Source organism: Nesoenas mayeri (genome assembly GCF_963082525.1).
Source record: "Nesoenas mayeri genome assembly, chromosome: 28".
Taxonomy (NCBI): Eukaryota; Metazoa; Chordata; class Aves; order Columbiformes; family Columbidae; genus Nesoenas; species Nesoenas mayeri.
The window spans coordinates 2,206,758-2,233,749 of record NC_137558.1 but is presented as its reverse complement, the minus strand read 5'-3'; the positions used below and the strand labels follow the sequence as shown (position 1 = coordinate 2,233,749).

General features: G+C 47.9%; 1 protein-coding gene across 1 annotated transcript in view; it reads right to left on the bottom strand.

Moving 5' to 3' along the window:
• DIP2B (disco interacting protein 2 homolog B) overlaps window positions 1-23,357 on the bottom strand; it is a 76,121-nt gene extending 52,764 nt beyond the window's left edge. The window contains exon 1 of the mRNA XM_080360407.1: window positions 23,149-23,357. Coding sequence (XP_080216533.1) covers window positions 23,149-23,236 — 88 coding nt within the window. The 5' untranslated portion in view covers window positions 23,237-23,357. The remainder of the gene's footprint in view (window positions 1-23,148) is intronic.
• Window positions 23,358-26,992: the final 3,635 nt, after the last annotated feature.

The following is a 26,992-nucleotide window of genomic DNA, read 5'->3' as shown; positions in this document are numbered from 1 at the left end:
GTTTCTTGAAAGAAATAAAGGCCATGCTCCATATATCGCCTCCCAACAAACCAAACCCAAACCTTAAGGAAAACAAACACAACAGGTTTGCGCTTCGCACTTTCCCTTTAACAGCACAATTCTGCTCCCATTAAGAATATGAATAAGCTACTGAAAAAACCAGCAGGTCTGACAAAGCTCCGTTTGTTAAGCACGAGCATTATACTGCTACAGTTTCAGCACTAAAAGTTTCACAGACAGATTAATTTATATACACAGTACAAGCCCCCTTGGCTCCAACACTGTGGGGACTCTGTTCCACAGCCTCAAAAAATCTTTTCTAAAGGCTTATGAATGTTGCTTTACCGAATTAAAACTATTTTAATCTCAACGTGTGTTATTTCGCAAGAATGCCATTCAAGGTTCGGATTTTGCGTGTCTACGGGGTGCACAGGCTGCAACACTCGCAGCTCTGGGGCTGTGGCGTTTAAGGTGCATTTTACTGCAAGTCACAGTGTGCCTGACACCTTTTTAATTTTTGTTTTGCCTTGAAACAATAAATCCAACTGCTGAAACTAGACTGAAGAACCTCCTGTACCTTGCAGCAGCGTTTCGGAGCTGCGGATGATCCACTGTCCTCGGTTCACCCGCCCGGCCCGTATGTGACGGGCACTAATCTCAGATGCCATATGTGAGGCGTCATCCCACTGGGTGAGCTCAGGACAGAGCTGGGTTTCCTTGGTGTGCGTGGGCAGGGGGCGACCAACGCAAAGGACGTGGCACCGGGTCGACTTCAGCTGGAGATCCTCCCTTCCTCGCAAAAAAATAACCCACAAACACACACAGTAATTCATCACCATTTCTGCTGAAAGCGGCACTATCCGGGGTCAGCAAAATGAGTTTGCAGGCTGGGATGCTAAAAAATGCGTGGAAGGGTAAACTGTAAGTAAAAGAGCCTCTGGTAGCTGTGCTACGCTCGTGTTGATTGTTCTCTTTGAGCAGACTTGGGGACGTTCCCACTTGTGACCACGTGGGGTTTGCAGATCAGCGTCACCCGGATGTTCTCGGGTTCATTCCTTCCCCAGGATGTCGCTCCCATGACTATGAAGCCAATTTTCAACCCAGGGATGTCCCCACTGACCTGGGATGCCACTCACTGCACAGGGATGTCACCCGTTACTCAGGGATGCCACCCATTACTCAGGGATGCCACCCACTGCCCAGGGATGTCACCCGTTACTCAGGAATGCCCCAGGATGTCCCAGCTCCCTGGGATGTCCCCACCACCCGGGGATGTCCCCACTCCCCAGGTGTCCTGGTTGTCCACAGATGTCCTGACTCCCTGGATTGTCCCCATTGCCCACTGAGCCCAGGGATGTCCCCCACTGTCTCGGGATGTCACCTATTGCTCAGGGATGTCCCCACTCCCTGGGTGTCCCTGTTGCCCATGGATGTCCCCACTCTCTGGGATGTCCCCGTTGCCCAGGATGGCCCTGCCATCCAGCAACATCCCTGCTCCCTGGAATGTCCCCCCTTGTCCAGGGATGCCACTGTTGCCCCACGATGTCACCCATTGCCCAGGGATGTCCCCACTGCCCAGGTGTCCCTGGGATGTCCATTCATTGGTCTGTAAGAATCAAAAGGCCAGAGAGACGTTGAGTTTCAGGTCACACGTGGGACACAAGGACGGGGGATACGAACTCAAACCACGTTGTCCACGCACGGGTAACGTCTGCTTTAACAATAGGGAAAAATGGGTTTTTAAAGGTTCCAAAAACTCTTGAAGATGACCCTTTAAAACCTTTAAATACATCACTAAATTCTGTTAACGCGGATAACCCTACTAAATACAACCACTGAAGTCAACTTTATACAAGATCCGCTGCAAAGTGAAGCCATATAAATGTTACATGTTACCCATAAAATCAGCACGTGTACATAAACAGCCTAATCCAGTATACAAACAATAAATCTTACATATGACCCCATCCTGGGGGGAAAAATATATATATATATATATATATATATTTTAAATAGCTACAAGTTATAGGGAAAAAATGCATTTCCCTTCTGAGTGCTAAAAAAGGCACAAACCCAAGGCTTGGTCACAAATAGGATTTTACAAAAGCTACTCAAGAGAAATGGTTTTAATAAGTAGTGGATGAGAAGAACGTGACGCAGGAGCGGTCGATGGTGTTGGTAACAGCGGTTCCGCATCGAACCCGGCGGCTAAAGGAGAAACCCGCAGTGTCACCTACACGTACGCATGAAGTAGCTCAGACTGCTTGGCTGAGCAAAGCAAGACAACTCACAACGCACTTAGAAACCCCAGATGAAGTGATTCTGCCCGGAATAATTCTCTTTTCTGACTAAGCAGCAGAAATTCCCGTATATTGAATCCCCAGCACATCGCTCAGCCGCCCTCTGCCCCAGGTTTCCCAGGAAATGACTCAACTTGATGCAGGAGGGACTGTGATTCAGCCCTTATTCAGCACCAGGTACAGCACCGGCTTCCTGCAGGTAGAGAGGGAATTATTGGGCCGGCAAGCGCCGATAACCTTCCCCTGGGAGCTGCTGGTCCAGTCCAACCACACCGGATCACACACTGAAACCCTGTGTGTTCTAAACCGGCCGCGCTTTCTCCACAGGACACCAGCATGGGCATATGATTTGCCAAATTAAGCCTGGTTTTAGCTCAGGAATCAAAATAAAACAAGCAAAAAAATGCAGGCACCCCAAGAGAACTCTGCATCATGCTGCAAAATATTGAAGAAGCACGTAGATAGCCACCTACAATTAGAAAGCCAAATGAGGTTTTCCCTTGGGCAGTAAAGAGCGTTCAGGGACGGGCTGGGGCTCTGACAAACGCGGGGATTGATTAAAGGTAGATTTGCAAAGCTTTCGGCCCTCCCACAGCCCTCGGCGACACCACAGCTTCCAGCGCGAGGTGTTCGATGAAACCAAACAGGCCCTGGTGCTTATTCTGCACTGCGGCTCCCGAAAACAGGAGAAGAGACTTTTCCCAATTCAATTCTAGATTCTTGAATAAGCTGCATGAATAGAAAAAGTTTAGAGCAATTATTCCCCTATCTATGAATCAAACGTAGCGCTTCTCACGCAAAGCGTTCAGGTAGGAAACGCGACTCTGATGTTCCTTTAATCACAGTGTTAACGCAGCACTAACCTCGTCGGCGCGTCGCGCCGCACGGTAGCGCAATAATTACAGCGATCCAGATGGGAAATGCTTTTCCAAATCACAGTGCGATGAGCTCGATGATTATGTATGGTGAAACAAAGACAGATATCTCGCGGAAACCATTAGCACTTCAAAGATCGCTCCTCAAACAAAAATAAAATCAATTCAAATGAAAAAATCAATCGTAAGAATGAATTTTTCAAAGCTAAAGAGGTGAGATACCCATCGCATGTTTTCCCACATGCCTCCTACCCTGGAGTTCCCAAAGAGGTGGTACCACGTGTTTATCCATAAGGATGTCGCTCCCATTTTACTCAATAGAGCGAACCCCGTTGTTTTTCCCAAATCCGAAACGCAAACCACAGTCATTTGACAGCATTATTCCAGGAGACTTAAACAGTATTAGTCACCATAGGAGGATTCCACTACTTAAAAGTTAAAGCAATACAGTTATTAATCTTTTACCCAGCCTGGAATTAGCGCGCCAGTAATTTGATTTGGGGAGATTCCCACCAAACTGCAGAACGTACCTGACCAAAGTGGGGAAACGGCTCAATGAGCAGCTCGGAAGCTGCTCCTGGTGCTGCTGTTCATTTCTTGTGTGTCTGGCTACTGGGAACCGAAGCACTTTGTTAAATAAGCTTAAACGCGCTCTGCACACGGTATGATAATTTAAAATAACCCCACCTCCAGCCTAAACGCGTTGCTACAAAACCAGAGCGATGCGCAGGTTAATGGGAAGATGCCCCATGGAGTGATCCTGTCTGTACAGGCTCCTGTCTGTTCCGGATTGAAGAGAACAACGCGTCCAAGTTGGTGACAAGCTTGGGAAAGCAGATTGACAAAGAAAGAGCAGAAGAAAACTGCACTGTATGGCAGCACATCCAGGCCCGAGCTGAGTGTTTGGCTTTCAGTTGTGTTGACATCAGCAACCACGGCTTCTGCAGGAATTTCACTGCTAAGGAAACCGTGTTGGCGTGTCACCAGCAGGCCCAAGAAAAGCCATTATTCTGTCAGCTGCAATGCTCTTTACAAGAAGGATCACGCCAGGAACGGCTTCTGTGCGCGGCTCTTTCGGCGCGCTAAAAAAAGTCAGCGTCTGCTTCAGAAGCGCTTTGTTCAGAGGCTGCAGAGCAGGATGTGGCAAGAGCCTTCCCATGTAAAAGCCTTTAAGCCGTGTGTGACTGGGTTAGGGAGCAGTCAGGCAACATGGACACCCATAAATCCATGGGTCCGGATGGGATGCACCCGCGGGTGCTGAGGGAGCTGGCTGAGGTCGTTGCTGGAGCGCTCTCCATCATCTTTGCCAAGTCTTGGGAAACAGGAGAGGTGCCTGAGGACTGGAGGAAAGCAAATGTCACTGTGGTCCTCAAAAAGGGCAAGAAGTTGGACCTGGGGAACCATAGACCGGTCAGCCTCACCTCCATCCTGGGAAACTGGTGGAACGACTTCTCCTTGGTGCCATCTCAAGGCATATCAGGGATAAGAGGGTCATTAGGGGCAGTCAACATGGCTTCACCAAGGGGAAGTCGTGCTTGACCAACCTCATTGACTTTTCTGAGGACATAACAAGATGGATGGATGATGGCAGAGTGGTGGACGTGATCTCCCTTGACTGGAGTGAGGCATTGACACCGTCTCCACAGCATCCTCACAGCTGAACTGAGGGAGTGTGGCTGGATGAGCGGGGAGTGAGGTGACTGTGAACTGGCTGAAGGGAAGAAGCCAGAGAGTCGTGGTCAATGGGCAGAGTCCAGCTGAGGCCTGGATCCAGTGCAGTGCCTCAGGGGCAGTGCTGGGGCCGGGATTATTCAATATATTCATCAATGATTTGGACGAGGGAATAGAATAACTGTCAGCAGGTTTGCTGGTGACACCAAGCAGGGAGGAGTGGGTGACACTGGGAGCTGTGCTGCCATCAGAGACCTGGACAGGCTGGAGAGCTGGGCGGGGAGAAATGTAATTGAATATAGAAGGGCAAGTGTAGAGTCTTGAATCCGGGCAGGAACAACCCTGGGTTCCAGTGTAAGTTGGGGAATGAGCTGTTAGAGAGCAGCGTAGGGGAAAGGGAGCTGGGGGTCCTGGGGACAGCAGGGTGACCATGAGCCAGCACTGGGCCCTTGTGGCCAGGAAGCCAATGGGACCTGGGGGGGGTTAGAAGGGGGATGTTCCAAAGTGACAAGATCCTAACACGTGGATTTTTTTTGCCTCGTATCAGTATGTCGGCACCATCTTCATACATTTCCACAGAACTGTGAGGACAAGTATCCTTTCTACACCGACACCAGTGGACCTTGAACCTAAACAAACAGGCTTAAAGGTAAAAAAAGGTCTGATTCAACAAGCTGTCTGCAAAGCCACAACTACTGCTCACGGGGAATTTCCTTACTGTGGCCTCTCTAAGGGTGCGATAGCTCCTTTTCCAATTTAAATAAACTGAATTCTCAAATGTCGTACTTGTAGAGGGAAGGAAGTGTGGAGACATCAGTAGGATTATTTAAGAGCACACAGTCAGCAACTTGGCTAAAAGAAGAAGAGTGCAAATGAAACGAACAAAAGAGCTTGCAGCCTTGTCACTGCAACCTCGTTAAAAAGCTCCGAGATCACATTTGCTCGTCAAACTCTACATGAGAACATTTCTTTCTTGTTAATTTTTCAAGAGTGAAAAATAAAGCAGATGGTAACAGCAGAGTAATCACAACGAATGACTCCAGAACACCTTGTCTGAAGTTCTCAGTAGTGGGGAACGGAGGATGCGAACAGAGCAAAGAGCCGAGGGTGGCACGAAGCTCCGGACAATCGCTGCTTTGTTTGCACCCAACTCCAATCTCACAGTCTAGATAGAGGCTGAGGAAACATCTCAGCCCAATTCCTCGCTAGTCCCGGTCTACCTAGGCCAACGTTTCCGTAAAGCTGCTTTAGTGCTGCGAATTGCTCTGAAAATCTGCGTGTTCCAGCCGGTGTCCTCGGGCCAGGCCAGTGACAGGGTTGACACACAAGGTACGTCCCTTCTGGAAAGCAAAGCGACCACACCAGGACACACATGAGCACCCAGTGCACCTGGTACACTGAGCAAATATGGCTTTGTTGGGTAAGCAAACACCTCAATACAACCTTCTCCAAGTTGTTCTGTTTGATTTTGATGCTGCACTCTGTTCCCAGGAAGGCGAGAGACACCCGAGACAGTGGAAATAAACTCACGGTGGTTTATTTATAATGAAAAGGGAAGAAAAACAAACATGCTCCTCTAGAAATGACACAGCTTTCAGCAAGCAAATGAAACCCTCTTGTTGGTAAATTCAGTATCAAAAGACAGAGTTAGCCGTAATCAAATCCTTTTAGACAACAGACCCACTGACCCAGCAAACACCAGCCAACCGGAAACAAACATCAACGGGGGAACAAAACCGGCCGGTGCCGGGGGCCAGGACGCAACTGCGTTTCCCCTTTGTTGTTTCCATCCTGAATCACGAACCGCAGGTTTCAGGAGGCTCCGAGCGGGACTCGGTCACAGCTCGGAGCATCAGCTCCCGCGCAGGCCCAAGCGAGACCGCGGCGAGCGCAGCACCCAGCAGCCGCACTGAGAAAACAACCATCTCCAAACTGCTGCCAGATGTTGTTCAGGCCAAATGAGCTCAGGGACTGAAGGTTAAGCTGCCTGCACCACATCTGTGCGCTCTTCAGTTGAATTCGGAAGAGAAGAAACTTTGTGTCTCGTAACAGGTAAAAACGTCACGGAGTATTTGCACCAACAACCTCTCCAAGATCCAATTTATCACAAAACCAGGTCGATAATATGAAATAGCATTTATATAAAATTTCTAAGCACGTAACAGCAGTGTAAATAACCACGTTTCAGTCCTAATGAAGGGAAAACACTCCTTGTTATCCTTGTTACCTAAACCTCCTGCGTGTGTGAAAGCACCACAGGGCTGGGACAGCAGGATTTGTCGTGGCAAGATCACCCGTGATTCAGCATCGGTCTCGCAGTCGTGTTTTCCACTGGAGAGAGACAATCCCAACTGGTTTTATGGGCAAGAAAAGGTGTCACTGGGGTGGGACACAGTGTTTGCTTGGTTGGACTCAAGCTGGAGAAAAGGCAAAACTGCTGGATGTATTTTCTGGTTAAGGTCACGGCGAAGTTACTTACAGAACAGGATGAGCTTCTTGAAAGTCTCTCAGTCATAAATGAGAATAAATGAAAGCACTTTCCATGTTGGAAGTTAATCAGAATGCTCTCTCAAGCTGTCCTCACATGCACTACCAAAGGGAAGAAAGCCCGACAAATCTGCTAAAAGCTTTAAAAAGCCGAAATTAAATATTAATATTGTGAAAATGATGAAGGCAGTAGAAAAACACAAGTCGCCTTTGCCACTCCGGTTCTGTGTAGCCCAGAGCTAGAGATGAAAGGCTTCTTGCAAACAGTGCTGCCTGGATGGAATTGGGAATAAACCCGAAAACAAGTCGAGCTCTGGATGTGCAGGTTGGGAACCGCCAGCTGCCTGAAAAAGCAAAATGCATTCGCCGTAAACAAGCAACAACAGTGAATTGTTTGAATGCCAGCTGGTGAAAAGCAGAGACAAAAGGTTATCAATCCCGCGCCGGCCCTACAGTTCTATTCAGTACGATGAGAAAAACTGTGAAGAACACGTTAGAATCGCTGCCTTTGAAGTCCCGCTTTGGTTTGTGTTCAGGACACGCGTCTCCAGGCCAGGTACCTGGACAGACAAGTGCACTAGGGGAATATATTCCACTTTAATTCAGAACTGTGCTTTGGCTCTGCTGCCTCGTGTGGGCTGGGTTGATTGGATCTGTGAATCAGGTATTTTGTTGAGATGCTCCCTTATCATCCGGTTACTTAACAGAGAACGATGCCCCATTCCCTCCAATTTAAGGATGCTTCATCAATCAGGTCTTAATAGCAACCTGGAATGACTCGCCAAAAGCTCCTAAAAAACCTTTTAATTGAATTATGACATCAGTTACTTAATATTAATGAGAGTGAGATCATATTTTGATTTTTCATTCTGCAACACAAAGGTGACTGTGCAGTTTCTCTTCGCAACAGCCAATCTCACAAAGGTTTAAGCAGAATTACTTTAAACAACAAACTAATCTTTATTACTCTATTTCCCATTAGGACTGAATTCTAACAGCATGAGCCTGTTTTTATCACTATGCAAAAGAGAACAAGGCCTCCAACTTATTCATCTAAAACAGAAGCGTAAGACTTTGAACTCTGGTTTTGCACTCCTGAAGTGGTACCTGATTTCCCCCCGGGCACGGACAAGCAAAATTAAAGAATATACAACTCTGGAATGTCTAGAAAAAAACCCAAACCAAACAAAAAACCCAAGACAAAATTTAACAAAAGCTACACCTGACAAAGGTGTTAAATCCACCTCATCTTGGAGCTGTCTGTGGGTACGCAGAGGTCGCAGATTCCGCACCACTCCTGTTCAGAGCGGTGCGGGGAGCCCGACCGGCGCGCAGGTGCACGGGGCAGCTGCAAACCTGCGGCAGAGCCGCTGCCTCAGCTCCGCGGTGTGACCCGCCAGGGTCACCCGTGTCCGTGGCCCTGTTCCAGCCGGGTGCCAACGGCCGGGCCGCACGCAGCTCCAGCCCCGCACAGCTCCCACCTCTAACCGGGCAATCCCGCAGGACCTGTGTGCTCTGCCCGCCCCAAGATCAGGCTGGTGCAGCCCTGCTCCCCTGGCCTACGATCTGTTCTGGATCTGTGCTCTCCGCTGTCATGCCCCAGCGTGATCCAGCAGCCCTGTCCAGTCTGTTCTGCACCATTCTAGACATTAGTGTCCTTCCTCCACCGCGCTGTGCACCGGCTTCCCCAGCCTCACCTTGTCCAGGAGAGCTTAACATTCCCCATCATTTCAGCATTTCTGCTACAGATGACAATAGGAAAACCACTTGTATATTAACCATCTGCTCCTATGCCTAACGGAGCCATAACCACTAGATATGAACCATTTCAAAGAGCACTAAAATGTTTGTGAAATCAGTGTGTTAGTGTAATAACGTTAACAGGGACATGCTTGTATGTTTTTCATAAAATATTCTATTCATAGCGGGCTTTGCTTTCAACTACAAGTATAATGGCCTTTCTACAGCAACCTGAAGCACCACAGACAGTACTGCACTATTAGGGGGCTACGGGGAAACAGGAAGGGCTAAGGATGTGTTGAAAGCAATAATTTAGGACAAGATATTCTGATAAGAAAGAGAAACTAAAGAATTAAAGTCCTAATAGCCTGCAATTGAGCGAAACCTCGGAGAAGGCATCGGTTTGGATTCCTGCCCTCCAATTTGTTTGGTAAGGCTTGTCTGCTGATTCCATATGTTCCATCTAAGTAAAATTTGTGCCACGCTGCGAAATAGTCTCTTCAGAAAAATTCTGAGGTTTGGGAAATAAAGCAACTGCTTCTCTTCAATAGCCCTTGTACAATAGGGTCATTTCTTAAGCACTGGACATTTAGAAGAGTAAGACAGTGCTGTACAAATCTGTAGAAATAGAATACATTCCTTGGGGTATCCCAGCTTAGCTCTTCCTACCAAATACAATGCGGACCAGCCTCCTCAGCAACAGCCACTCTGGAGCGCCCCTAAAAACACCTTGGGGGCTGCGGCACCTCAGACTCCATCCAAGAAACCCCGGAGAGATGTGTCCTTCAGCCCACGCTAATTCTGCTGGAAGACACACCAACGTTCCTCCCACAACCCCAAAGTCACGCTCAGGTAGCGAAAATGGCTGTGAAAATACAGGAACGCATAGAAGCCATAAATGCACGATGTGCTCAGAGCCCGACACCGAGCTCTCTGATACCTGTATCAGTTGTGCTGCACACAGATACGACTGAATATTTCATGTTAAAAGCTCTAAAAGGAAAAAAACCCCAAACCCTAGCTTAGAAACGCAGTGTGCTGAAGCCAAGCACGCGAGGACAGCAGCCAGCGCTGCATCCACTGCACCCAGCACCCTGATCAGACTGGCCCAACAGCTCCAAATGGCTCCCAAAGCTTTGTTTTGTGCAGAGGAAGCGCAGATTTGAGAGCCAAAGTGTGCCCATTTCTAACTTGCTTGGTTGCGCCGGTTCAAAATCAACTGGAGGTTGTCTCTCCTTTGTATTTCAGCACACGGCGGCTGCGAATGAGGGATTTATCACAGGGAGAAACCAGCCGTGGCGGAGGCAGCAGAGCCTGACCAGCGCAGACATCTCCTTCCTTGTGATCACAGTGAACTCACGTACGGGCTCCCGGCAGCTCAATAACAGACCGGTTTTGCAAGCAAGATACTTTCCCTCATGGTTGACTTTCAACAGATGGGTTGAGCGCTATTCTGACAGCCCTACAGGATGAAAATGCTGCAAACGAAGCTCAACATCCCAGCATTCGAACACAACAACCAGGGCCTGAAGACCTAATGTAGACTGACATGCAAAAGCGTGCGATCATTTCCATGCGGCTGCCTTCATCTTCTTTACATACGAGGCCAAGAAAGCCCCCGGGGCTGCACTAGTGCCTAAATGGGCGCAGGTTTCCTTTAGTCTCTAACAAAGGCTTTGAGCAATTGGCAAGCTGCCGTCTTCCTTTTCATATGTTCCTCCATCCATAGATAACGCGGGCGGCTCTGAATGCGCGCCCTGCACAATCGGAGGTGAAGGATATCGCAGGAAACCCAAGTCAGCTTTTCCCCTCCATGAGGGAACTCCCTGCAACAACCAGCACAGTCTTTCTCATTTACGTATCTAACAGTACATAACACTTACATAGCAGACAATATGTTCAAAGCTCCAACATTAACTGGTTTAGTGAGTCAAGAAGAGAGCAGAATTACAGAAAAAGAACAACAGCTCTTGCACCTCCCAGGTCTCTCCACCTCACCGGTTCCTTTCTCAGACACCAGTAGAACTGTGGGCTGCCCTCTCAGGATGTCAAATGGTCACCAGCAATACCGGTCATTTTATTAACCCCGTCAGCTCCTCAATCCAGATCTGGAGACAGAGCCCGGAGCAGATGCACCAGCACAACCGAGACGTTGTCACTTTGCATGGCAAGAGCAACAGAAAGCAGCGAACACTCTAAGCTGTATCGCTGCCAGAACTTGCATAACCTGAAGCCAAACTCAATTCTAATAGAAGACTATTTACTCCTTCCCCGGTTCCCCATGCCAAGTCTTTCCTTTTATCCTTCTGCCCAAATAGCTGTGTCTCTGCTGGCAGAGGAGTGTGCCTGCAGTGCCGGACAACTTGTCTGCGTCTTTAACGCCGCTTTGCTGTTCACAGGAAGATGTTCTGTCATTTCAAACTAGAGACTGTGAGATGTAGTTGTTTTCTTAAGCGAAGAGGCCACGTTGCGGCATCCTGCATGGCACGGAGAACTTGTCACCACCCACCTTCCCTTGTGTCCCCCTCCCTTGTTGCTTTGCTGTATCCATTCACATCTCTAGAAAGGGGGGGAAAAGGAAGCGTCACCTCTGCTGCAGACTCAGTGCAGATGAGAGTGAGCCTCCAGAAATAAGCCCCCGAAGAGCTGCCACTACACGAACCTTCATTTCTATTTGGCTTTGCCCAGCAGGTTCAACACCAGAAATCACCTTCACATTGCAGGGAAACGAACGGGTTGAGTATCGCGAGCTGTCCCGCTGCAGCGCTGCTGAACCCAGGATCACTGCGGGCGAGTGTGCGTAACACAGGTCTCTACAGCCCTTTGGAGCCGGAGGATCACAGTTCACAGGCCACGTACGAAGCCCAAAGGACAGCAGAACAATGCAGAGTCAATGTCTGGACAAGAACCAAAAACCAAACCCTAACCTCTGTGAAAACCCCTTGGGATTAGTGACACACTTAGAGGAGACGTCAGGATGACCTTTCCAGGAGCTACAACAGAAGAATTAGAATCAGAGGAGGGAGGAGAATGGTCTCACTTCACTTTTTTCTTTAAGTCTCATCTGATAAACAGCTTCATTCAAACTTATTAAAAGTCAGCTTACCACCATGAAAGAGACACATGCTATTAGGTGAGTAATTACCGAGTAAGATACACGACAGCAATCACAATACACCAAGTATGATGTTGCTAGATCCAAACGCTTTTCTTTAGGGCTTCCATGCTATAACCAGATACTACTAAAAGCGTTTTACCAAAGCTTTGTACAATGAACGCCGTTTTGATACACAGAAGCCAAAGGGTAATTACATCTTCCTGTTCGCTGTTCCAGACAGACTTTTTTTTTAAAGGCCTAGTGCAACAAATAATGGCCTTGAAAGCCTTCCAAGGCAACACCAACTTCAGGATTGGATCTTTTTCTGATTTGGGGGAATTATGAGAGCAAATTAACTATGTTCCAGCACCGGCATTGGTGTCTCTGTCAGAATCACTAAAGCAATGTATGTAGGTATTTAACACTGGTGGTGACCAGCCCTACACAATTTTTACATGCTGCAATTTTAAAACAGGACTTAACAAGTAAAGTGTATCAAACACAGGAATAACTAAGCAGAAGAGCAATGTTTGTTCAGGGTTTCTAGGTGTGGCTGCAGCCAAGACATAATAGGATTATTTATATCTGACTCATTTGCTTTGTCTTCATCCATGATTCTCCCTGCTTGGGACTCAATAATTGACTTTTTTCTGCACCACAGGACTTAAATTCAGGGTATTTTCAAGGTGGACGCAAGAATTTAAAGCCGAGAGGACAAATTCCACAAATACAGCTGGTTTAAATCAGTATGTACTCAATCAAAACTATCAGCATCACAGCTAAACTTCAGATTACCTGAACTTGCAGAGGAACCTGCAAACTCTGGGCACACTGTACACACATCACAGAGTCACAGAGTGTCAGGGGTTGGAGGGCCAAGGAAAGCTCATCCAGTGCAATCCCCCCATAGAGCAGGAACACCCAGATGAGGTTACACAGGAACTAGGCGGGTTGGAATGTCTGCACAGAAGGAGACTCCACAACCCCCTGGGCAGCCTGTTCAGGCTCTGCCACCCTCACCACCAACAAGTTTCTGCTCATATTGAAGTGGAACCTCCTGTGTTCCAGTTTGCACCCATTGCCCCTTGTCCTGTCACTGGTTGTCACCAGCAGAGCCTGGCTCCATCCTCCTGACACTGCCCCTTTCCATCTTGATCCCCAGGAATGAGTCCCCCCTCAGTCTCCTCTTGTCCAGCTCCAGAGCCCCAGCTCCCTCAGCCTTTCCTCACACGGGAGATGCTCCACTCCCTCCAGCATCTTGGTGGCTGCGCTGGACTCTCTGCAGCAGTTCCCTGTCCTGCTGGAACTGAGGGGCCACAGCTGGACACAAGATTCCAGGTGTGGTCTCCCCAGGGCAGAGCAGAGGGGCAGGAGAACCTCTCTGACCTACTGACCACCCCCTTCTAACCCACCCCAGGTCCCATTGGCTTCCTGGCCACAAGGGCCCAGTGCTGGCTCATGCTCACCCTGCTGTCCCCAGGACCCCCAGCTCCCTTTCCCCTACGCTGCTCTCTAACAGCTCATTCCCCAATTTACACTGGAACCTGGGGTTGTTCCTGCCCACATTCAAGACTCTACACTTGCCCTTGTTCTATTTCATTACATTTTCCCCGCCCAGCTCTCCAGCCTGTCCAGGTCTCTGACGGCAGCACAGCTCCCAGTGTCACCCACTCCTCCCAGCTTGGTGTCACCAGCAAACCTGCTGACAGTCACTCTGTTCCCTCATCCAAATCATTGATGAATATATTGAATAATACCGGCCCCAGCACTGCCCCTGAGGCACTGCACTGGATACAGGCCTCCAACTAGACATCCATTTACTAATTATCACCCTGCACGTTTCAAAGCCTGTTCCTTTGCAAGTGATAACGTATCCTCGCCTACAGAGCAGAGGGCTGAGCATCACAAGGTCTCAGGTCCGTGCCCAGTTTGTGCAGCGAGCGACTCACCTCTGTGCATCTCGGCTTCCTGGCTCCCGATGGACAATGACAACACTTCCCCCTTTTCACTGCGGCATTTCCAATCCCGAACCGCGCGGGTATGGAGGTTTTCATTCCAGTTACAATAAGAATTGTTCTTTTTTTTTTGTTTTAATCCGCAAGGGATCACTTAAAGTTTCTGCCCTGAGAATAAACACAGGTCTCAGTCTCAAGAAACATTTACACAAGCACTTTGCTACCATGAGATCTACCTTTCGTAACACAAGACAAGCTTCAGTCTTGGTTTTTGTCAGTACTTTCGCCAGCCACCAGTACCTTGCTAGAACCACTCCATGGGACATATGACAACCCTTTTTGTTTTTCTTTAATGCCAGAAATTGAACACCTTCAGTAGGCATTTTCCATTTCCATTCAATTAAGGGGAGGAAAAAATAAATAATACAGTATAGGTTAATAGCTGCAAATCTGTTTATTCCCCTACCAGAGCTGCTGAGGATCAAGAACCTTTTATCTCCTGCTCGGATCACCTGAGTCTGCGCCCATCGCTGATGAGTAACCACGGGCTGGAATGTGCCGTGTCACTTCCCAGCTTTTCGGAGTCACTCTCCTTGTCCTCACCAGGGTGACAAATACACATGGCGAGCAGGAATTCAGCCGCTGCTCTGCAGCGCAGAACCCGGCGAGCTCCACATGGCGTCTTCTTGACAGAAAGGCAAAGAGTGACCTTTTCCAAGCGTTTAACTTTGCTCATACCTCTTTCTAGAGAGTAAGCAGAAAACTTCAAAGCCGCCTGCCCCTCCTCAGGGTTTCTTTTGGCTGGTCAGCTTATCTATGTGATCATTGTTTCCAGAGAAGCACTCAAAGCTTCCACGGCTGGGCCGGTAATTACAGTGAAAGGTGATGATGAAGACGCAACCACTAGGCAAAGAAAACAGCCTTATCAGGAGTTCCGTACTGACACACGCGCGTTCGCTGCTGTTCTCAGCGAGCAAACCGCAGTATTTCCAGAAAAGGTGCTCATATTGAAATGACTCCTCATGTCAAAGATTAATCAGCACTCTAAGTGAAGAGTTGATGTGTTAAGGTGCAGGTGGGACAGCAGACAACACAAAACCTTCTTGAACACGTCCTCACCCGACCACCCTTTCTGGAACGGCGGCTGCAGAGCTACGTAACGAAGCCACGCAGAGACAGGGTCTGAAACCAAATCTCTCAGCGCTCAGTCTTGTGCTTCAACTGCTGCTTCATTCCCACTTCAACCTGCATCCTGCCAACCAACAGCCCTGTCACCACTTATGCTGAGCTCTTCTGAGATGTCCCACAGTTTGTCCCACACAAACAGCTTGTTTTCCCAGTCACCCCTTCCCACTCCCATCAGCACAGCTCGACACCCCCTGCTCACCCACAGTCCATCCTCGCGGCACCTACAGCAACTGCTCATACGGAAAACCATGAGTGGGAAAATCCTTATTCTGAGCTTCCTGTAATGAAATGGAGCAGCTGGGACGGCACGACGATGGATCCCCCGCAGCACGCGGCTCTGTCTGCGCTGCGGGGCCGCGCGTGGCCGCAGTGCCGGCGCGGGGAGCTGCGTGAGCAGAGGCGGCCACAACGCAGAATCTCCCCCAGCAGGTCACCCGCACCCTCTCAGAGAAATCATTAGAAACTTGTATTAAAGGAACACTAACATTGCTATTCCTAAATAAATTTTCTCAAAGCAAAGTGAGCTACAACCTAGAAATACCTGCACTAACTCCTCTTCTTTAGAATTTATGCTTTATTTCCAATAATCAGGCGGTTTAGTTCTTGCACTCCTTTAGAACTAAGACAGAAAAACAACATCCCTATTAAGAGTAAAAGACAAGAAAACCATGCCAAACAATCCTTTTCCACGGTTGCACTTTAGACCTGATGTTTGCCATGAGCCCTGATCCCAGAGGCAAAACGGGAGCGCTTTATCCACCGAGTCAACCAGCTCCCACGGCTACGGCCATCCTCAATGGAATGCATTATTCCTGCATTAAAACATATGTTTTTCAAGGCAGCCAGCCATCCGGCTGTTCCGCGAGAGATTACAGAAGACCTAATTTTATCAGGCGGAGATACAATTCCCCCGGTTGGCCGCGCTCCCCGGGGACACGGGCTGGGGAAAGCAGGTTGCCTGGCTGCTGGGGAATGATTCGAGAGGCTCAGCTGCCGGTCGCTGCGGCACCGACTTGCAGGGTTCCCAAAATATATTATTAATGTATGTACGCCCTGTGGGCTCCGCGGGCTCCAGTCCCCGGGGGATTCTAAGCCCAAAAAGACCTAGTTTGTGTCAGCATTTCTCAAGGCAACATGAGTTAGAAAAGGTTTATGTTGGCAGAGAGGTGCTAAAACTTCGAGCAAGCTTTTTAAAAATTCTTTCTTTTAATCAGCTTAAGTTACACTAAATAAAAAGGTATTTGCTCACAAAGCAGCGAGGAAAGTTCAGTTACTATTACATTGACTATCTCCGGTATAAACATAATCTCTCCTGCCTTTATTCTAAGAAGTGTTTCAGAAACTCTCAGCTTTGAAGTTTGGAAAAACGCAAGCTGATAAAAATAGGCGTTTTACTCCAAAAAAAGTCAACAACCAAAAGAGCAACAACCCAGCACTGGCAAGCACTATCCAGAATGAGAAACACAGGTGTGAGGCCTTTCCCAAGACTTTTCATCAAAACGCAATGGGAAAAGCCGTGTAGCAGATGGAATGCCGCTGCCTGCAGAGCATCCGTTAGCTATAAATCGCTGCTTCCTCACACAGGCTGCAAACTGAAGAGTCTTCCATTCTAATTAATAGAATGAGACATCCTGGCCTGATGACTCTTCCCTGATTTCATAAACCCCAAGGAAAATTTTGGGTTGGATCAACACTAACAGAGGAATGCTTCAACTCCTCTCTCTCCTAATCCAGGTCCAAAAAGCAGCTGAGCAACTCGCTGGAAGAGTCAGGAAATGCTTTTTATAACTTTGAGACACGCAGTTTAAAAGAAAACCGTTGTAAGAAATTATCTGAACATTGTATTTGAAACAAATGAAAACCGGATACTATTCAGCTTGTGCTTGCGCCTCTGGGACTGCTCACCATTAGTTCACTCTTTGGCTTCTGAAACTTGCCACTGAATAAACATGATAAATCCAATGAATAGAAAACTTCATGACAAACACTAATCAGATAAAGGGAATCAGGAAGGAGCCCATCACCCTTTCCACAACAATGAACTATGAACACGAGGGGACCTCCACATTCACGTTTTCCTACAGAGCTCCAAGTATGGTCTAGTTAGATGCACATTTCAAGGACCAGCAATCCGGCTCCATGCAGTTACGTCGCCATCCATCACATTTACTGCTCAATATTTCATGCTACAGAATTTAAAATAGAAAACTGAAGATCAGTTATCTAGGACACCACAAGAAGAACAGCGAATGCGGCTTTAGTGCAGATGTGTCAGGTTAACAGGTCTGATTAGCATTTCCAGCCTGAGTATCCAGCTGAAACTGCAAATATGAGCCGTACTAGAGTAGGAAGAATGCTAAAAACCCAAGCAGGAATCATTGTTAGCAGATGTCCCCCCGCCCAGCTGAGGAGAACTGGTTCTAACGCCAGCAACGCTTCAGAGAAGCCACTTTAAAGCCTCTAATTTCCTCCTCTCCCCAAGGGGAAGGGTCAGAGCTGCAGCTTTCAAAAACAGCCCCGAGCCCCTTCCTCATTTCCTAAGCGCAAGAGGGACAACACAAAAACATGCACATGCTTTCACTCTCCTGGTTATTGCTTATTACCCCAGCCTGGATGCTCCAAAGCCCTTCCTCTTCTTCACCACCTTTACACGGCTCCATTAGGTACCAACAGTAAACTCCACTCCCGCTCGCAGCAGCCAAAGTATTTCCTTCAATATTTGCGTTTAACTCACTCTCTCCAAGCCATTAACCATTTGAGTCATTCTGCTTTGACCAGCTGCATAGTATAAATTTAACATCATCTTACGGACCTTCTGTTTGATGATACATTTGTTATTTCGCTTCTCTTGCTGGTAACTTGAGCTGCATTTCCTTTTCCTGTGAGCAGCAGACATTGCACCACTTTTTCCTGGGTTGTAAGGCTCAAGAAAACACAATATCCTCTGAACTGAAGGCTCTTATCGGAACCTCTGTAAAGCCAAATAAGGCAGACACAATCACCTCTGAATTTGTGTAAGCAGCTCCCTATGACGTGCTGCAAAAGGGTTTTAATGCATTTCGGAGCGCTGCCTCAGAACTGTCCCTTTGCTGGCTGCACACGGCAAAGCCATACACAGATTTCTCAGTAGATTTGGTACCCATCAGCTGTCGGTCCCGCAGGTAAATTAACACGCAACGTAAAAACTTTCCCATTACTAGTCTTGCCTAACACAAGACTTGCGGGTAACATGCTGCATAAATGCACAAAACCCACCTGTAAGTCCTGCTAAGACAATCAGATCCAACTTGCTTATGTTCATAAACTTTTCGTCCACCTTTTCCGTGCTACAGCCACAGTTCCCCTCGGAATAGCGGGGAAGAAACTGAAGTGAAATCTTCCTGCCCGCTCAGCAAAATCGACACAGCCAGTCCTTACTCCGACTCTTCCTTCCTTTGACTCGAATTTATTTGAATCCTGCGCTTCAGCTACTTAATCTATTAAAAAGATCCTCACCTACTTTTGACAGGCGCCTGGCAATCAAAAGAATGAAAACTGAAACGCACAGTTTTTGAAAGAACAGAAAAATACCGTGATTCCACAGGAAATTTTCAAGCCAAACAAAATAAAGACTCTCCCCACTTGCTGGAGTCAACATGTTTTCTTCCAGTAAGGTTCTATCCTATTTGGCTGGCCTTCGGGCCTGGGTTTCAACTGTTTTGCTGATCCTACTTTTTCCACACATGCCACCATCCTTGCTATTTCTTCAGCTCCTGAAAGCGCTAACACAAAGCTTTGCTCTGCAGACAGTTCTTCAGTGAGAGACAATCGGCTTTAAAAGGAGCGAACGCAGGTGCACAAAGCCATTCACAGAAACACCCACGCAAAACAGCAAACCAGACAGCCAAATGTATGTTTAACTAGAAAAGCAAACAGAAACCAGCTCCTTCCGTACATGAAGCAAGAGCAATGATATGATGACCCTGTCACGTAACCCAGAAACAACTGAAATCATGTTCGAGGCCTCAACTGCTACCAGGGGAATTCCTCATTCCTGCCAGGTGGAGTTTCCCCCTTACCTCAGGCTTTCATGGATCTCACAAGCTGAAGTTCACTCCACTAAGGTCCCTTTACCAGTTAAAAACACCAGACAAGATAATTACCGTAGTCAAACAAAAACCAGCAGCCAAATAAGCTCTTTAGGAGAGCGCTCGACCCCCTGAGAGACAAGTGGGCCCAGAGCGCAACCTGTAGTCACTGGGTGGATTGTGGCAGAACGCAAACCCCTATCTCTCCTCCTCCCTCCTTTGATATGGAAGGAGTAGACACATCTCCCTCTCTCTCTGCTGCTTGAGGCCAACAGCTTCTTTTGTTTGGCCCCAGACCCCCCGGTCGGGGCTGTTAAGAGAAGGGAACCTGAGGAGCCAGGAGCCGCTGGGCGCCCGTGGCCAGTGTGGGGGTGTTTGGAGGCTTCAGGGGCACCCACAGCCAGGGTGGGGGTGCAGAGAAGCTTCTGGAATGCCCACAGTCAGCTCTGATCAGGGGATTCTCGTCGAGGCTCTGCCCCTTGCGCGGGTCTCTTGGTGTTATGAGCTGAGCCGCTGCCGCCAGGCGCCACTGACACCCCCGGGATGGAGACTCCGCTTGCCTTGTGCCACGTGTGTGAGTAAATTAACCCTCGCAGGATTGCGAGTGTATCTACTTTCCGTGCACATTTGCACATGTATTTACACTTTCCGTGCTCAATATGAGCACATGTATAAATTAATCCTCGCAGAATCGCGAGTGTATTTTCCTCCCATGCTTCCACATAAGCACGTGTGATATTCCGTGCATATTTGCACGTGTATCTGTCCTTGCATGATTGTGAGTGTATTATAAATTTCCCCTCGCAGAATCGCGAGTGTACACTTTCCATACTCACTACGAGTATGTGTATCCCTTTACAATAACCCCACACCGTGTCCATGCAGTGTGGACTCTTTCCGGACTCAGGGCCGGCTCTGGCATTGTTTTGGTGAAGCCATATCCATGCACTCTGTGGACCGCCTGTTGTATTAGTTGCTGCCCCTTAATAATTTTCCTCAACTGATATCCAAACCTGTATTCAAGTCCGTTTGCAGTGCTAAAACTCTGTTTCTCACCGGTTTAATACAAGTTGTTTTGGACCCTGTTGTCCCTTACACGAACCTCGGGGTGCCTCTGCGACAGGGTATAACATACTTCACATTGACACAAGACAACTGATTTCTTATCTACACTTAGAAATAATGAGTTGGACTCAAACCAATCACTAAAGACACACAATAAAAAACACCCCAAGAAATGCAATTGCTGTTGATTAATAAACAAGCGCTGCTTCCCAAACACATTCCAGCGTTTTGCTGCCACATTTTCAGCGCACTCAGAAACGGGACCACTGTGACCTCCCTGCTGACCACAGTGAGGAATCACCCGGGACACCAGAGGGATAATTAGTCCTGTTGCTCTGTCCGCACAGATTGTTCCTCAGCAAAGTCTCATCATTGCAAACTATGATTTCTATTTTAAGCAACCATTAAACCAAACCCGTTCCACTTTGCATCCTACTTGCTGACGCCGCATCTTTCACAAGCATAACACCAGATAAGATTTTAATACTATATTTCCCCCGTGTTGTCAGCGATTCTCTCCAGCGTGGTGGTTCATGGTAAAGCTCCCGGTGAGGCTCAGCATACAATGTGGTTTTGCTCCTAACCTGCTGTCTCCTGCGTTTGAGTCCATCATCTTCCATTCCAAACTGTGCCCGGGGACTCCTCATCCTCTATCAAGTTCCTGACCCCACGCTGCTCGTATGAACCCACTGCAGACGCAGATCCGCTCCTGCTCCAAAAGCGACGTGTTCTCACCCAGAAAACCCAACACAAACACTTCCATAGCAAACACTCAAGCTGCAAGAAGGGGGTGGGGAAAAAAAGGATCAAGTGTTCTTATCTGAGCAACAACTAATCAGTTAAACATGCAGCATTACTGCCATTTGCAATAAAATGCTTCTATTCAATATTGTTCCCTATAAAAGGTCCATAGTTTTATCTAGTTGAACAATGCACCCATACGCCCTCAAATCTTTAAGCTTAGGCCTCAAACTAGGGCGTATTTTTCAAGAACTGTACAATGACATTACCTGAATGACTCACTCGGCTCCTTTACAGGTCAGACCTCAGCTATCTCAGCAACGAGACACCATGAAATATGTTTCCATACTCAGTTTTCTGACAGAAAATCTGATTTGCACAAACAAATCCATAACATGCATATGAAAAAACTGGAGTATTAAATCCACGAAGGGGCAGCGGATTTAATATTCAGATACTTGCTTATGTAACATGGAAAACTTCACTCCAACACTGAAGTTTAAGCTGTTAGAGAAGCTTGTTAAAGATTAGCACAATGTCACAGCAAAGGGATTTTTTAAGTTTGCAGTACTGTATATTACAAACTATAATAGACGCTCAGTAGCACAAGAAACAAGTTTCAGCAAACACAGGCAAACGCCTCAAACATTCAGTAAATTCTTAAAAAAACCCCAAAACACAACAATGTCCATATTGCATTTTGAGCAATGCAAGAGAATGTTCCTCGTTTCTTTGTTATCACGGAGTACCCAAAACCAAACACCAGATAGCGTTATCACTTTGGTTAAATGTTTACAGAAAGTATATCTGAAAAACACTCAACAAAAAACCCCCAAACAGCCAACACGAGAAGTTGAACTACAAACAAGCTGCGTTAAGAAAGCACTACCATGGCCTTTTTTATACTGGTGCTGACAGCACCCAGCGCGGTGGATTAATTCCTGCTGTTCAAAACAGTCAATAGGTCTCCTCAATACACTCCATGTTCTGGCACAAAGTGATGGTGTAAAGGAGGATGCTACTGCAACTTGGCTTTTATTAACACTGAGAAAGATCATTGCAACCGTGCAGAAACCCTCCTGAGAAGGCAGCGGGGATGGCACCGAGTTGTGTGCGCTGATGGAGCAGGAAATGGAAAGATATGCAAAATGCAGGTACCTGCTCTGCAACCTTCACCTGCGGCTTCGTCCCTCGCCCTCTGGCTTCACAAGGGAACTTTACAACAAAGCTATACTGAGAACAGCATTTGAAGCGCTAGGAAACAAAGACATACCCATGCAAAAAAGGAAACAAAAAAAAGCGCATGCTCTGTCCCCGTGATGCCTACGCAAAAGAACTTATTCAGAAAGTGGAAAAAACACCCGGTATGTGTTCATTATGTGTCCCAAGTTCCTTCGGCTCCCCCACTACCGGCTGTTTCTCCCTCCCACTCCACATCCTTAACTGGGAAACTACAGAAAAGAGGCCACAAGAAGGAAAACGCTGCGGTCCGAGCAGCAGAGGGTCCCCTCGGCCCAGGGGGACCCCCCGCACACACCCAGGGCCCCGCACTCGCTCCCCCCGACACGACCCCGGCCCGCAGGGCTCATCCTGCCCCCCCGCACCGCGACACACACGCACCCCCGAGCCTCATCCGCACCCCCAACTCCCGACCCCGCACACGGAGCCTCCCGGGCCCCTCACACACACACACGCGTCCCCGGGCCCCTCACACACACATACACACGCTCCCCCCACTCCCGACCCCTCACCCGGCGCCCCCCGGCCCCTCACGCACCCCGACCCTCGCCCCGGGCCTCCGCTCCCACAAAGCCCCGTCAAACCTCGCTCCCCCCCCACCTCTCGGCTCCCTCACACGGAGCCTTCCCCCCGCCCGGGCCACGGGAGGCCGTGGCAGCCGGGCCGGCGCCCCGCGGGCAGGGCAGGGCGGGCGGGATCCCGGCGCGGCCCGGCGCTCCTCACCTTCCGAGAGCTCCAGCTCTAGCTCGGCCAGCTGCTCACGGACCTCGCGGGGCAGCGAGGAGACGCCCGCGGCCACCGGCTCGGCCATGGTGGACGGAGGGGAGGGAGGGGGGGGGGGGAACAGACGGGTCCGGCCGCGGGCTCGGCGCGGGTCCGGCTCAGCGCCGGGGGCTCCGGATCGCGGGCGCAGCGGGAGCGGCCGCCACCTCCGCCATGGTGAGCGCAGCGCCGCCGTCACGTGACGGGGCGGTGCGCCCGCCCCGCCGCCACCGCGCGCCCCCCCGCGGCCCGGCCCGGCAGCTCCGCCGCTCGCCTCGCACCCCCCGCCGGTTCCCCCGCACACACAGCGGAGCCGTTCCCGCCGAGACCCGCTTCTCCGCCGAGACCCGCTTCTCCGCCGCCCGCAGCGGTGCAGTACGGAGCGCTCCTGACAGGGCGGGCGGCGCAGAGCCCGCTCCGCAGGACCCCGAGCCCGCCGCGCTCCCCTCAGGAGGAGCCGCCGCTTCCCGCGCTGCCCGCGGCGCGAGCCGCTTCCCCTCAGGTGTCTCAGGCGGCGGCACCGCGGGGAGGGACCCCCGGCCAGGGGAGATCCCCCCCAATTCAGGGGAGGACACCCCCAAACGCCGCCTCAGACCGAGCCCCACACTCACAACAGCAGTTTCTGTTTGTCCTGGTTTACAAAGTTTACCTCAAACTCGGCTCCTCAGAGGCGGCCGAGGGGGCTCTGACAGGGCTGGGGCTCTGACAGGGCTGGGGCTCTGACAGGGCTGGGGCTCTGGCCGCTCCCCCCCCCCCAGCCCCACCGATTCCATCCAGCACAGCGACAGGATTGGGGGAAAAACCCCCAAAATCGGGGGCAGTGGAGAGCAATTAATATTTACCGAAGTGCTTGTGCCCAGGACAACGGAGAATCAGCCCCTTCACCCTCACACCAGCGCCACAGGGCAAGTAGGAACGTGGGTGGTTTGATTTGTTGGTGAGTTTTTGTGGTGTTTGTTTTTTTTCCTTTTAAATCAGCTTTATTTTTCTAACTGTTATTTCAATTTCCCATAGCACCTTGGCAATGTCAAAAACAAATACAAATACATGTATTATCATTTTAACATTTAAAGCATGAACCTACTTTACACAAATTTCTTTTTGTTTTGGACAGTTTGGACAACAGGAAGATACCAGAACAGACAAGTAGAGAAGCCAGATAGGATGCTGTTTTCTCCTTCGCTGCAGCCCTACCATGTTGAAGAGAGATCGTAAATGCCAAGGGGAAGCTGGATTCATCCGGGAGGAACAAGATGAGCTCAATATATTATCTGAATCTTTTGTATTCTATAAAAATTCAAACAAAACCCATTTATGCACAGTCTGTTTACATCTGAAGTTGCATTTTTTTGGAAACTGTATCCATAACTGAAGCTCCATAAAAATAAACCTCTGGTTCTTAAATATAAAATTTTAACGTTGTTACAGGTTAGGTCGCAGATGGATTTTTTTTTTCAGAAATAAGTTGCTTTAACTCCATTTCAAGTCCTCCCAACTGTACATTAAAAACAGACTCAATGAACCTCTTGAAGTGCCCCTGCTAAAGGCACTTAAGAGAAGAGCCAACTAAAATACTACAACAAACCAAAATTATGTACCATCCTAAAGGAAGCTCAGACTATATGTAATATATACACACAAAGAGCATGATAAATCATTCAGATTAATGGCAACAATCTTATGTTTCAGAAGGAAATATCAAAATTAGAAACAAAAACTCTATTGCATATCTGTAGTAATCAAGGATTTACAAAAGAACTTATATCAGAAGCAATTTCCCCCCGAAGTGCATTTCTGTTGCATCGTCTGTAATACAATGGCGCATTTTACAAATTTAAAATATCATCTGTACATACCAGATATTTTACCCCAGGTGAACACTCACTTGGGAGACAGTAAAAAGAGCGGACATTTCAAGACAATTAAGCCGATATCGACAAAGTAGTAAGGCCATAGCTATTTAACTACAGTAAAGCATCAGTTAAGTCACTTATTTGCTACTGATCTGCCACAGTATCATCTTTCTCTTCTGGTTAATAGAGTTATTTTTTTGTCTTTTTTTATTTTATTTTCTTTTATTTAAACCTACTGCTAAAACTGCACCATCATACTGTGCCAGGCTAACTCGAACAAAACCCAAAGATAGCAGGAATGTAAGATACTAGAAAACTAACTTAAATCTTAGAAATCAAAAGAAACTTTTTGCATTTTCATTTTACTATCACATGCAAATAATTACTCCTCCTTTCACTCCCCAGCACAAGCGTGCGGTCCAATCTTTTCCATGCACACTAACTTGGAAAAGAACTTAACTGGGGGCGTCTACTTTTGCAGCTACCAAAAGTCAACCATTCCCAAACCAAGTCACAGCTCATAAAACTCAAAGTGACATGTGTTTTGCACCTTCTGGTATTTAATATCAGCAGAGTAGGAAAGTTTGTCTTTACATCGCGTGTAAGCGAGCGAGAAGGAACGCGAACTGCTGCGTGTCGCTCCGAGCGGACAAGGACAGCGTCAGCGGGGCTTTCACAGCCTTTACATGGACTTAGTTATTCCCCTGCCCTTCCAAAGAAAGAATAAGAGGAATAAATCCAAACCCCACATTATAAATGGCAGTGGGGAGGGGGAAGAGGGAAATGCTAACGTTAAATCCTTGCACGCAGGTACTAAATTAATAATGAGCTCCCTAATCTGAGACAGGTTTGGATATGCTGGAAAAAGACTTATTTGCATCCGCTCAAGAGGCAGAAGCTGCTGTTGGAAACGCACACAGCGCGTGTCCTCGCCGCGGCCGAGCTTTTCCAACCACCCAACAAAAAATGATGGAACTGCGAGTCATTTCTTTTTTTTTCTACATCTAATAAATGAAGTTTCATTTCGCAATTGTTAAAAATTCACACTCTGCGCTCTGCTCTACCAGGGAGGCCAGCGATGAACATCCGAACATCCACAGCCACCTCTGCCCAAAGAGCCCGCGCTCGGGACAGCAAACGCAGCTCTTGGCGTCCCAATGACAGCGCCAATCTATCCTCAAGATCTCCGACTATCGCACAGGTTTGGTTTTTTCCAGTTCGCAGTAATTGTTTAGAGCCTTTAAAATGACTTAAAATTGAATTAATTGCATTCAGAACTTTAACACTTTAAAAATATTTCAACTTCTATCATTCCAACAAATGTAGCGTTATCAAAATAAATGGAGAAGGGGTCTGTAAGCATCCCTAAACTGTAAATGTGATCGACAAATTTTTACTAAATTAAAAGAAAAACACCTCCCAAACCCAGTACAGGTAGTTTAAAAGTGAATAATGATTTTGGTTCTCTTTATATATATAGGTGTATATATATATAACATGCGTAGAAATGAACAGTTAACTGCATAAATACATTATATCGTGTTATGAATCAAATCAAAGCAATTGCCAAGCTGAATAATAAGTTAGAGAAATGACAACTCTGGCTTTATATATATATTTATAAAAATAGATATGAGTGTTCTCAAAGCAGTTGATAGCGAATGCCTACTGAGGAAGAAGCCGCCAAGGGTTATCTGGCTAAGAAATCAGAAGATGAAAATGTTCACAGTTCTTTTAACTGCCACTTACATTCATTCTAATGGCAACACTAGCATATATTACTAAGGTGTGCATGGTATATATCACAATTGAGTTTTCCAGTGTTCACAACTTACAACTTGAAATTTGTACACTTGTTATTCACTAAAAAAAAAGAAAAAGGAAAAAATAAAAAGGTGTTATTCTTACTGCTGGAAGCTACTTTTCCCTAACGCTTTATACAGAACTTTGAA